Raw genomic sequence first — 13865 nt, 5'->3', positions numbered from 1 at the left:
ACATTGACCCCCCCTCTTGTACACTGCTGCTACTCGCTGTTTGTTTGTTACCTATGCATAGTCGCTTCGCTCCCACCTACATGTACAGATCACCTCAATTAGCTGTACCCCTGTACACTGACTTGGTACCGGTGCCCCCTGTATACAGTGGGGGTAAAAAGTATTTGATCCCCTGCTGATTTTGTACATTTGCTCACTGACAAAGAAATGATCAGTCTATAATTTTAATGGTAGGTTTATTTGAACAGTGAGAGACAGAATAACAACCAAAAAATCCAGAAAAACGCATGTCAAAAATGTTATAAAATGATTTGCATTTTAATGAGGGAAATAAGTATTTGACCCCCTCTCAATCAGAAAGATTTCTGGCTCGCAGGTGTCTTTTATACAGGTAACGAGCTGAGATTAGGAGCACACTCTTAAAGGGAGTGCTCCTAACCGCAGCTTGTTACCTGTAAAAAAGACACCTTTCCACAGAAGCAATCAATCAATCAGATTCCAAACTCTCCACCATGGCCAAGACCAAAGAGCTCTCCAAGGATGTCAGGGACAAGATTGTAGACCTACACAAGGCTGGAATGGGCTACAAGACCATCGCCAAGCAGCTTGGTGAGAAGGTGACAACATTTGGTGCGATTATTCGCAAATGGAAAAAACACAAAAGAACTGTCAATATCCCTCGGCCTGGGGCTCCATGCAAGAGCTCACCTTGTGGGGTTGCAATGATCATGAGAACGGTGAGGAATCAGCCCAGAACTACACGGGAGGATCTTGTCAATGATCTTAATTAAGGCAGCTGGGACCATAGTCACCAAGAAAACAATTGGTAACACACTACGCCATGAAGGACTGAAATCCTGCAGCGCCCGCAAGGTCCCCCTGCTCAAGAATACATATACATGCCCGTCTAAAGTTTGCCAATGAACATCTGAATGATTCAGAGGACAACTGGTGAAAATGTTGTGGTCAGATGAGACCAAAATGGAGCTCTTTGGCATCAACTCAACTGTTTGGAGGAGGAGGAATGCTGCCTATGACCCCAAGAACACCATCTCCACCGTCAAACATGGAGGTGGAAACATTATGCTAAGGGGGTGTTATTCTGCTAAGGGGACAGGACAACTTCACCGCATCATTTGACGGGGCCATGTACTGTCAAATTTTGGGTGAGAACCTCCTTCCCTCAGCCAGGGCATTGAAAATGGATCGTGGATGGGTATTCCAGCATGACAATGACCCAAAACACATGGCCAAGGCAACAAAGGAGTGGCTCAAGAAGAAGCACATTAAGGTCCTGGAGTGGCCTAGCCAGTCTCCAGACCTTAATCCCATAGAAAATCTGTGGAGGGAGCAGAAGCTTCGAGTTGCCAAACGTCAGCCTCGAAACCTTAATGACTTGGAGAAGATTTGCAAAGAGGAGTGGGACAAAATCCCTCCTGAGATGTGTGCAAACCTGGTGGCCCACTACAAGAAACGTCTGACCTCTGTGATTGCCAACAAGGGTTTTGCCACCAAGTACTAAGTCATGTTTTGCAGAGGGGTCAAATACTTATTTCCCTCATTAAAATGCAAATCATTTTATAACATTTTTGACATGCGTTTTTCAGAATTATTTTGTTGTTATTCTGTCTCTCACTGTTCAAATAAACCTACCATTAAAATTATAGACTGATCATTTCTTTGTAAGTGGGCAAACGTACAAAATCAGCAGGGGATCAAATACTTTTTTCCCCCACTGTATAGGCTCGTTATTGTAATTCTTATTGTGTTACTTTTTATTATTACTTTTTATTTGAGCCTACTTGGTAAATATTTATTTATTCTTGAACTGCACTGTTGGTTAAGGGCTTGTAAGTAAACATTTCACGGTAAAGTCTACACTTGTTGTATTCGGCGCATGTGGCAAATACCGTTTGATTTGATTTGTCTGGCGTTAAGGTGGGCCTTCGCGCTTCGGCAAAGAAAGGAAAGGAGGAGTGCTCAACAACAACAAAAATCAACTCTGAGGAAAACGTCAGCTTGACGTCGAAATGGATTAACAATGTATTTATGCTAACATAAATAATTCTCTGCCTTTTTTGTTGAACGCTCCAACTCCTTTCTGCTTCGAAATAGTCCTTTTGGAAGTTTTTCTTCATAAGACCTTCACATAGTGAATCTGGCTTTCCAGGAAGTTAAAGAGCACCATTGGACCTCCTGAATAGTACTTTTTCTTCAATGACTGTACACTATGTAGCCTCTTCAGTAATCACAACCTCTTTAAAACAATATGAAAGATCACATTTGAAGATTTAAAGAGCCTACTTAGCTAATGAAACATGCATTATAGTTTGCTGCTATTAGCATGTGGGCTCCATTCTTTGAACTGGAGGAGTCTTTATGAAATAACTATGCAGATGGAGTAATGGGCAGACATGCTGCTTAAACATTATTTAAGCAAATGTCGGCTCTCGCTCTGATTGGTATTGATGTCACGAATTCCGACTTGAGACTTAATGCTGAGTTGAAGTGGTTTCGTTAACTTTGTTAAAGATCATTGTGAGGACACATTCAAGTAATCAAATCTCTATCAATCTTGTTCCCCACACAGGCTAATGTGCCAGGCTTCACAGCATGGCTTGACTTGACAATGCTGCAAATGTCTACTAGTTTGAAAGCACTTCCTGAAACACGTATCGTTTTGAATCAGGGGATTGGCTGGTTGCTACTTGCCCACCCAGTGTCATGGACTCCGTTATTCAAGACATATAAGTTCATTTTATCCAAAGTGCACACTTCAAATTAGTTGTGACTCAAGGAACCCCTGGAGTTCCTCAAGGAACCATTGCTAATCAAGGGTTCATATTTGCACCTTCACTTAGTTGAGGAGTTCTTGGGTGAACCTTTAATGGTTCAATGTATTAACAGGTTCCTGGAGGAAGCCCAAAGTGGGAAAAGTTACCACTTTATTACAATATGTAGACAGCAATGTTAATAGTATTGATATTATATAAGAATATGCATTAATATTTACACTAATGGGGGGCCAAAAATAAGTATCTGAAAGCCATGCCTCCAATCTGACAGGCTGACACCTCTACAATATGTTATTAAAAAGGTTCCGGCTTGAACCTTTACATAGGGGTTCCTCAAGGAACTTTTTTTAACTGGAAAGGTTCCACCGTTGTGGCAAACCAAAAGTTTATTCCAGGCACCTTTACGTCTAAGAGTGTATAGGAAAAAGTTTCCATTGATTTTAAGAAGTCAGTGAGTTTACTCATAGACAGACTTATAAAACCTCAGCATGTAAGCAGATATCCCCTGGATGTGTTACTGGGAGAAAAAGATGGTGATAAGCCAAACATGATGGAACTTCCCACAATTGTCTGTTTTCTTCCCAGTGCTTTGCATGAGGCCAGCGTTCCCCACAGCGGGGCAGTGGCTAATGAGCAAGAACAACCACCTCACATCCCAACATTGTTGTGCAGATCCTTTGCTTTATATTTGTTGAATGCTCCAAAAACTATTATTGTGTTTAGAGAAAATGTATGATAGCATACTGTTTCCTTTGTCTACAATTGCACCAACATATGAAGAGTTGGGTGGCTAGTTTAGGTCATGCTGTATCTGCTACAATGTGAACTGACTTTGGAAAAGTATAGAAACCGCTACAGTTTGATGCTTTCTTGAACAAATATCTTCAACAATTCAATTAATAACATTTAGTGATACAGTATGTCTAGGGTCCAGAATGCATGGCCAATTCTTATTCCCAACAGTCAGCAGCCTACCTGTTTTTGGGTCGACTGAGAAGTAAGGCTGTCCGCTGATGATGCTGTAGACCACCCTGGCACTGTTCCCATATGTGGGGTCATCTGCATCTGTGGCCGCCACTTGGACCACCGTTGTTCCTGCACAGACAGCATGCAATTAGGTATTAAGACAACATCAGCCATCTGTAGAGACACAGCTCTCACATCAACAGCATGTGTGACAGCATTTCTACAAGCTTACAAATGACAATGTTATATATTCAGTATAAATCACACCTTATTCTTTATAAGCTACAATCAGGAATGTACTGTAGTGCAGGGTAAACATACTACTTACTTCTACTTCCCTGGGGTACAATAACATTTTAATCACTGGTGCATCAGTCTAAGTAACCTTGAAAAAAATCCCCATCAAAATCTGTCAGTTTAAGCTGACAAACATTGCTATAGCATTGTTATCAGTTTAGTTTATTATAATTAAGGTGCAACTTTGGTCTGTAGAAACCTGTGTAAGGTATTGGTTAGAAACGGCATAGCTGTTACCGTGAATTAAAACCCATGGCTATTACTGAAAATGTACTGCGGTGACTATGAACAATGCTAGGTACTGTGATTTCCCCCAGTAGTTTGGAAACTTGCAATAGAGGTTGAAAAGTGTATAGCGGTTCTTAGAACTAACACAATTAATTTGATTTTAAAGTGATTGTTAATGACACTTTTAGCATGTTGATATTCCATATTTCCTAAAGCAGTTTGCCTCTACACAGCTGGACCTTAGCCATCTCTGAGCACGTCAGGAGATGACGTGGAAACAGGCCACTAGGGCCAATGGTGAGCGTTGTTACCTTCAAGTAGGTTTCAGTTTAGCTAGGGTGTGGGGGATGGTGGATGGGGATGGGGGATTGGGGATGGGGGGATGCTCAATCTTAAGCATTTTGAAATCTGACATTTGGAACAACTTTGAAATTTTAAGTTTGAGAGACATGGATTAACAAGCTTGTTGGAAGGAGTGCTTTGGTCAAGGGACCAAAAGCACAAAGGTCCAGTAATCCCCGCTAATCAGACAATTTACCTCTATTGTACTGTTGTGAACTACGGTCTGGCCCCTGACGGAGACCAGCATTTTATCTGTAACATACAGAACCAAGTGTACTGAGCCAGTAATCTGCCAGGCAAAACAACTGGACCTCAATAGAGAGCTACTAGGAGAGCCACTGCCATTCTAGGGTGAATTTATCACAAAGACTAATACACACTGAAATTAATGTTATATTTGCTGGGATGTTACATTTAATATTTTGTGTGAGGGTGTACAAGTCCATCAAGGAAAGTAAGTCTCAGAATTTGCGTTATTGGTGATCTTGAAGCTGAGGCCCACTTCTGATTTGACAAAGATGCAATTATCAACCGTTGACACAGGAGACGTAACCTTGGAATAAAAACAATGTTTCCCACAAGTGTGCCCTTTTCTGTTGAGCATGGTCAGATGAATAGGCTACTTTATGTTTGTATATTTCACTTTAATAGCCATGCATCTCTGCCGGTGTCTTAGGCACTTTCCTTTATGTGTTACAGTATGGGCCTGTCTTACAAAGTAGGTTATATTTTATTTTGCATCAAACACCCTTATAAAAAAAACACTTTCTTGCATGAGCCATATTTTACGTACTCTTACAGAATGACGTGATTATGGAAATGGAAGATTAGGTCGGCGTATTTCCAGTCATAAACCAGAATTAACAGGCGCTGGTCCTGAATTTGAGCAATATAATAAAAAATGGCTCGGAGGACATCGAGAAGTTATCATCAAGCTAGTTCTATGTGGACCCCCAAGATTATATCATCACGTCTTAGTCGTGGCAGGTTATATTACAACATAAAAAAAACAAGGTCAATCAATGCCACTATGTTAGAATGCTGTGCTATGGTATTCACAATTCTTATCACTACACAGTTGCAGTAAGCTAAAACTAATTTAGGTTATCCCTCAATAATGGTTCTGATGTGGTTCTTTCAGATGTCTATTTTGTGTTTTCTGTGGTGTATCTGTACTGATACCCAGGCTAGAGGAAATTGGTTGCGAAACACTGTAATATTTATAGCAGTCAAGGTCACAAATAAGAATAGCCAGCCTTCAAGAGTGGTTGTCCAAAACGGATAAACATCCTCACATCAGAATATATTACACGGTTCCTCTCGATGCAGCTGTCATGTGCCTGTCTGTGTCACTTCACTTTTTGTCTGTCTTCATTTGTGTGATTGATCAATTTCTCATATTTTCATTTATTTTCAGTGAATCGGGACAAAACAGGGGTTCCTAATCAAGTCTGTATCTCAGGGTGAGCGATTGTCATCTGACAGTAATGAAAATAAATGTAGCAGCATGTCTAATTTGAATGGCCGACAGGTATTCATCAAAGCTTTACAGACACAAGACTGGATCCAACTGCCACCATGAATACTCATCTCCAAGTAAACATGATCCAAGTATCCAAATATCCAAACTGTAAGCTATATGTTTTGCACTGTTATGGCTTGTACCATTTTATACTTCGTTGAACAAAATGTGCATGAGACAGAAGATAAGTATTGACTTCTCTTCTACTTAACGTAACATATACTAAAGAATTACCATTAGAGTAAACTTTCAACAGCAAAGCGTGAAAAGTCCAAAAGGTAAGCGTAGTGTACGTTAGTGCAACATGCTGACAAAGGTAACATAACCGGCAAAGTATGAGAGTGGTAAGAAATGTCTGTAGCAACTCTGTTCCTCTCTAATACAAAACAGATTTGTGTGTGGGTATGACTGATGATTAGATATTACAAAAGCAATATTCAAAACCTGCAGTTTAAGCTCACCAACTTTGCAACTCCTTGATGAGTATTCAACATTGGTGCCCATGATTAAGTTGATTATATTCCTGCATGTTCACACCTGCTCCCGTCCGCTTGAGATAAGCAGGGATTGTTGCACGGAGACTAGTTCAACTTTATTTGTAATTGGCGTGTGAAAATGAATGACAAAATCCGAAGAAAGACAAATCCGTAATGGCCCTGCTTTGCCCAGGATATGCCTATAGGTACCGGTAGGTGCCAATGCTCTGATCCATACAATCTCACTGAGCCACACTGGTACTGTAATCAATGGGCTCCATAATTCCATCTTACATTTCCTTTGGCTTTCCCCAAATCTCAAATCACAGGGAAATAACCATTTGAAATGAACTGTCTTCCAAGTTTTTATCCATGTCACCCCTTTCGTTTCCTTTTCCGGAATTAACTGACTATTCCATCCTTGATCTTGGAAGCTCATGAATTAGACAAGAACAATGACAGGTGGATAAAGGAGTGGGGGGTGGTACATTTCTACCAGGCGGTGGCCTTGGCCTGACATTACATTCCCTAAGCCTTCCATCAGCTCCCGGGGAACGTCTGTTCCCACGGGGGGCCAGTACGGAGAAAAAAAAAAGAAAAAGAAAATGTATGAAATGTATGCATTCACCACTGTAAGTCGCTCTGGATAAGAGCGTCTGTTAAATGACTAAAATGTAAAAAATGTAAAATGTCTGTCTGACGTGTAGACCTGAGACCTGTGCCTTGGCTGCTCAGAGGTTGTCACAGAGCCAAATGTCTTCAAGCCCCTATCATTTGACATCCCGAGGCGTGATTAAGACAAAGTATTTCTAGATCCCCGGGCCATAAGGGCTACCATGTGTACCAACTACCATCTAATTGCTTTAATTAATTAAATTCATGATTTCCTCTAAATTGAACCAATTCATTACAGGTAGCCGGTCTACGCCCCTTAATGATTTAAACACATCTATGAAGGAGTTATGGAGGACAATAGATGCCTGGCCCACTCCTGTACTATAAATCTATAAATAGCCCTGAGCAGATATTTACAAAGAGCGGGATGTATAATTCACACGCTGTTCTAACAACTTCAGATGAAGACCATGGTGATGTAAATAAGCCAGAGAGTGTGGCCCAGCCTATTGGTGTTCGGAGCGCTTCCTTTACTGCAGATGTAGTGCTCAGTTGCTCTACCTCTCTTATCTCCCGTTGGACATGAGCAAAGCACTGCATTGGCCTGGAAAATACTCCTATCACTGCCAGTAAACGCCTAGCATAGGCTCCATTTTGACTTTACACCAAACAGTCTCTCCATGTATCCACTTGTTTGCATCTCTGCCTATCAGCCTGAGGAAGATACAACACGTAGATGCAATGTTCTGCTGTCTCTGGGTCTACATGATAAGAATATTGAGGTTGGTGTGTTTGTGCCTGTCATATCACTTAACCCTGAAGATTGGGAGACATTGTCTGCCACTTGGCGTGTGGAGCCTCTTATTCCTCTCCCTGGCAGATTGTCACATGAATTTTAAATGGAGGCTTAATCCACATTTCCCATTCCGACAGGATTGGCTCACGGTGTCCCCAGGCACTGTGCGGTAAGCTTTTGTTTCCGTGGCGAAGCACCTCGCAAGGTGCTCCGTTACATGTCCTGTTGGATTTGAATAATCTGCCATCTCTGAACTCGCTAGATTCATTGCTCAACATTGGGGTTTCGGGTCTGTTTGTATAAGCAGATATTTCACTGCTTTCATCGTTCAAACTAAGCAATGATCTTTTTGGGGGGGGGGGGCTCATGAGGTTCTTCCCTATTTTAGGTATAAAACCGCATCTAAACAATGTACAATTTGGAACAATGGGAACCACTTAAAGGAACTAACCAGTTGTAGTAATTACTTTGTAAAAGGTCAGATTAGATTTTGGAGCTTTTAAAACCACAGTGTTTTGAAAATGCAGCAGTTAATGAAAACACTAGAAAGAAAACCTGTGTGTGGAAAAGGACCCTCTTCAGTTGTGGCTATGACAATCATGCACAGTTTGACAGACAAATGAATGCAACAGATTCAGTTCCATGTTTATAATAAAGCGTAGACTGTGTTCATTAATATAGATGAAGTGACAGAGATGAGAGACAGAGAGAGATAAATGTAGGATATTGCAGATTGTGGTGGGTAAATGCGATAGAGAGAGAGACAGAGAGACAGATAGAAATAGAGAGAGAGCGAGAGAGAGGGCGAGAAAGAGGGAGAGAGAGAGAGAATCAGAGGCAGATTACAGGCAGACATACAGACATCAAAATCACATACAGACTGACAGATAGACAGACAGAGACGAGGACAGAGGACTGGGGACAAACAAACAGAGAGAGAGAGAGGCTGAGAAAGAGGCTTACCCAGTGCTGACATCTCTGGTACCCCGGCCATGTAGGGTCCATCCAGAAACTTCGGCTCGTTGTCATTGATGTCCTGGACCTTGACAACAAACTCTGACCTGGGCTCAACAGGGATGTTAGTGAGCCGGTCCACGGCCTGGGCCTGCAGGGTGTAATAGGCCTGCTCCTCCCGGTCCAGACGCTTAGTGGCGTGGATGTCCCCCGTGTTCTCGTCGATGGTGAAGATGGAGGTGGAGCCCTCCCCGGAGAGCACGTACTTCACTTTGCCGTCCCCTTTGTCTACGTCCGAGTGGAGCTGTAATTGGAGACCAGAGATAATGTCAGTCAGTAGAAATGAGATGTTCAAAAGGATTGGTGACTTATAAAAACAAATCCAATGATATACCATTATGATCGATCCATTATGTACATCTGTTTAATTTCAAATAGGTTCAACGTTTTTCCTGGGCAGAAACATTGTGCTGAATAAACACACACCAAAACAAATAATAAGTGAACAACGTGCACATTGTTTGTAAAACAGGATACCAGAAGTCTCAAAGATCTGTGAGCATGGCTGTATGCTTTCTAACAAGCAGTCTGGTGGGAATATGGAGAGTGTTGCAAAGTGTTAGCACAATTCTGTAGGATATGAAGCCCAGACCTGCCCAGGGATTACAGTGTAGTTACATTTGAAGCAGGGTTATTTCCCAAGCACTTCACTTCAAGAAAACAACAACAACTTCATTTGGACCCATAGGGCTCTGGTCAAAAGTAGTGGACAATGAAGGGAATAGGGTGTCATTTGGGATGCAACAAAGGTTTTACAGATCCATGTTGTATCCCAGCGGGCGTCTGGCAGTATCATTTTTGTTTCAAAGTCAATAGGTGTATCAAATGATTGCCTGGATATCGCCGCGGGCTTAATGTATGTTTTATATATCCAATAGAGCCTCAGACGGACACCAAATGTATTTTATTAATGGATTCCATCAGGCTGTTGATGAATGGCATGTCTGGGGCATAATGATGGTATTGGTTGCATGGGCATGCCTCAGCATGCGCCTCTTGACACTCCAATAGGGAAGCCGTTTGTTTATTCACCATCCCCTGCTGTCAGGGGCAAACTTGAGGTAAATTGTCAACTGCAGTGGCGAGTCAACATTTAATCTTGAGCAAGCCATCGACGGCGGTGTGTTCTGGTAAATACCACAGACAGGAAGGACAAAGCTGACAGCCCACAAAGCATGTAACTGAAGGTCAGAGATCAACTGACTGCAGTATGTAGTCGCTCTCAAAACTGGGTTGTTAGCTTTACGCTTCGCTTTTTTTGCCCAATGGGCTTCAAGTGTTTCACTTTGAAACTATTCAGAAGTGAGTATATTACATAAAATATGTGTGCCACAGTAGGTCCTATTAAAAAGTGTATCCCTGTAGAATACCACTTCCTTCCTTTAATCGAACCTGTTTTTTAACCGTCATTGCTCATTTTCAGGTGTTATTCCAAACTTCTACTGTTATTATGTAGAACTTTAATTGAGCACCATAGTTGCTTCTCTTGCAAAAATGTATATATCCTCCTATCTTTGCCTCCTTTGAGATGAACAGAACCCAGTATGCTCCACAGCCCAGTACAGCAGTGTAACTTAAAAACACACTGCTGGCAGCGACACAGCGAGAGTACGATAGGGTGAGCGGAACAGAGCAGAAAAACTCCAGTGAAATCAATGCTGACACTTATCGCCACTTTGTATGCAGACAGTCCTCCTGGGGCAATCACATTTGCTTTGTGTTTACTTGTTTACCTCGGAGCGTTAAAAAGACTGCAATTGGCCAAACTTTAAGAAAAAACAGCGTCACCATGGCCATATCTCACCTGTTATTATACACATTACGATGTATGGCACATTTCCATCACAATCGCTAAGAGGCTGTTTGGTTTTGAATGGTTCTGGTGCTGCTTAATGGAGTTTTAATCTTTGCTGTATTGTTCAGTCACAGTGTGTTAGCACTGTTATTATTACGCTGGCCATGTCTCTTTTCTTCCTCCCTGTTTGACTGACGTACTTTGTAGAAAACGACAAAGACGACTGGAAGCCTTAGAAGAAAATAAGATATATTTTTTTATAAATAAATAAATGAAATCCCAGATACATGTTTCAAGCTTTGTATTTCCCCCTCTCTCTCAGGAGGAGAGAGAGAGAGTTTTATTCTATTTAACGGACTGTGTACACACAGTTTTGAGTCAGGCGCAAATACAAATTACATACCCAGAAGCACCCTGTGAGCAACACTGGCTCTGGTACACCGAAACAGCCTATTGGCTACTGCTGCTGCTAAGGAGCGCCGCGGTTTGAACAGTTGAGTTTAATGGGGTTTCCACGAGGGCAGTAACATGGTTCACAAATAGGCCAAAATAAAACCTGTAAAGAAACACCATTGGTTGATCTGGCTGTGTTTTATGCTTGTGTGCTACTGTAATACACTTCTTTATGTTGTGAGGAAGTAAAGAAGGAAGTATATGCTGTAAAAAAAATGCTGCCTTAGTTGTAGGCTACCAAATCAAACTAGGTACTGAAATGTATCAAAAGTGTATAATTATCAGGGGACAGTCCTTACAACATTGTTTTCTTACATTAGTAGGACTTAGTAGGACAGTATAAGGAAGATGTTATTGAGTGCAGTATTATGCTCTAGCTTATTTTGTCAATACATTATTGCAACAATAATGCAACTGCTTCTGCCGGTGCAATGCCTAAAACAATATATGAAGCCCAACGGGGGTTTGATTGTGAAGTACAACATGTTATACTACCAAACATAATACTCAGGGTGAAGAAAAACTGTGAAGTGTAAAGGAAAGGGAGAGAGGTCCTTTTGCACCACAAAAGGAGCTAAAAACGCAGGCGAGAGAGCATCAATGCACACTCCAGCTCTTGCTGTGCTGAGCTTTTCATTTATTCACTTCACCCCTGGTTCTGGTGAGTAGCCATGGTGATCCCTGCCTCTGCTCTGAGAAGGCCTCAGTGTGTTCACCCACCACCCCTCAAATCAGACGGGGGGGGGGGGGGGGGGGGGGGGGGGGTATGGAGCATTAGAGACCATGATCCTCTCTAGTTCCCTTTGCCTTTGTTCGGGAGTAGCTATGTAGTTACCATGCCTCTGCTTAGAAACGCACTCACTCACACCCCACGTACACCTGTAAACAAAACACATACATGTTGAAAAACACATAATTACTGCATGAACAATCTCATTACAATCATTTCGCAGCTAACATCTGCTTCATTAGCAGTGTACCTGTATATACAGTAAATATATACACCTAAAGGAAACATTTATATCAGCCAGTGAAGAACTGGTATATGGACGGTAATTAACAAAAACATGTCATGTAAAAGATAAACTATGCATTCATTTAGGTACCATTCTGGGTCCTTAGACTTGTATGTGTAATGAAGGAGCACTGGGAGCACCAATAAGCTCTGGGAAAAGGGGAGCCGATACTGGAATTAGTGTTTCATTATAATTTCTTATTTACTCTGTAAGTGCCAAATCCTTAGATGTAATTGGAATTCATTTATAGGTACTCATTGCATTGTTTGTTCATTGGATGTGTCTCCAATTAGGTTTAACCATGTTTAAAAAAAAACAATATGAAAAGCAACTATCAACCACCCAAAAACCCTAGAAAAAGAAAGCAATCTACCAGGGGTAACAGGTTGCTATAGCATCTTTGAACAACAGCAAGCTCGTGTAAATTGTAACTAAACAACATGGAGCATACCACGGTGTTGGTGCGACTGTATTTACCAATGACTGTATATACTGCATGAATGGACAAAGCCTTCGATCCAACCATCTATCATGTGACACCATTCATTCCTATGTGAAGACTCAACAGTACATTGAAGCCAAATGAAGTCGGGTAAGTTGGCGTCTCATGGAGACATAACATGAGCAGTTTGAGCTACTCCAGGGAGTGACGCTGCAAGCTCTCAGTGCTGCCCCCTCTCATTGAGTCATTCAAGTTGAAGGCAGACCATTGGCAACTCAATTATTCTTAGAACTTGTTCTGTGTGCGATTTTAAAATAATTGGTTCAAGGGCATATATCTGGTGTATTAGAAGCAATAATTGGTACCATGATTGTCTTCAAAAATGTTTTCTTTACACGAAGATTGACCATGAAGATTGCCATTTTTCCATTCACTATAATGGGGATCCTGTTTTCTGCTAACAATGCCTGCAGTACGACGGTCGGCGTTGAACTTCCGTGGCATCAATCAAATCGAATCAAATTGTATCTGTCACATCCTTCGTAAACATCAGGTGTAGACTAACAGTGAAATGCCTACTTATAGGTCTTTTTCCAACAATGCAGAGTTAAAGAAAAAAAATGTAATAAAACATTTCAAAAGTGACAAGAGGAATAAATATACAGTAACAAATTATAATAACAAGTAAAAATACCATGGCTACAGTGCCTTCAGAAAGTATTCACAATCCTTGACTTTTTCCACATGTTGTTGTATTACAGCCTGAATTTAAAATCAATTAAATTGAGATGTTTTTGTCACTGGGCTACATACAATACCCCATAATGCCAAAATGAAATTCCGTTTTTTTAAATGATATGCTGAAATGTCTTGAGCCAATAAGTATTCAACCCCTTCGTTATGGCAAGCCTAAATAAGTTCAGGAGTAAATATTTTCATAACAACTCACATAATTAGTGGACTCACTATGTGTGCAATAATAATGGTTAACATGATTGATTTGTGAATGACTACCTCATCTCTGTACCCCAGACGTACAATTATCTGTAAAGTCCCTCAGTCGAGGAAGTGAATTTCAGACACAGATTCAACATCGAAGACCAGGGAG

General features: G+C 41.2%; 1 protein-coding gene across 1 annotated transcript in view; it reads right to left on the bottom strand.

Annotated features, from left to right (window-relative positions):
- Positions 1 to 13865, bottom strand: part of LOC115195723 (cadherin-7) — a 121429-nt gene that overhangs the window by 59668 nt on the left and 47896 nt on the right. The window contains exons 3-4 of the mRNA XM_029755891.1: positions 9001 to 9295; positions 3771 to 3890 (exon numbers count right to left, since the gene is read on the bottom strand). Coding sequence (XP_029611751.1) covers positions 3771 to 3890; positions 9001 to 9295 — 415 coding nt within the window. The remainder of the gene's footprint in view (positions 1 to 3770; positions 3891 to 9000; positions 9296 to 13865) is intronic.

Source organism: Salmo trutta, chromosome 6 (assembly GCF_901001165.1).
Source record: "Salmo trutta chromosome 6, fSalTru1.1, whole genome shotgun sequence".
Lineage (NCBI taxonomy): Eukaryota > Metazoa > Chordata > Actinopteri > Salmoniformes > Salmonidae > Salmo > Salmo trutta.
Note: the sequence above shows the minus strand (reverse complement) of the source record. Positions and strands in the feature narration are given on the sequence as shown.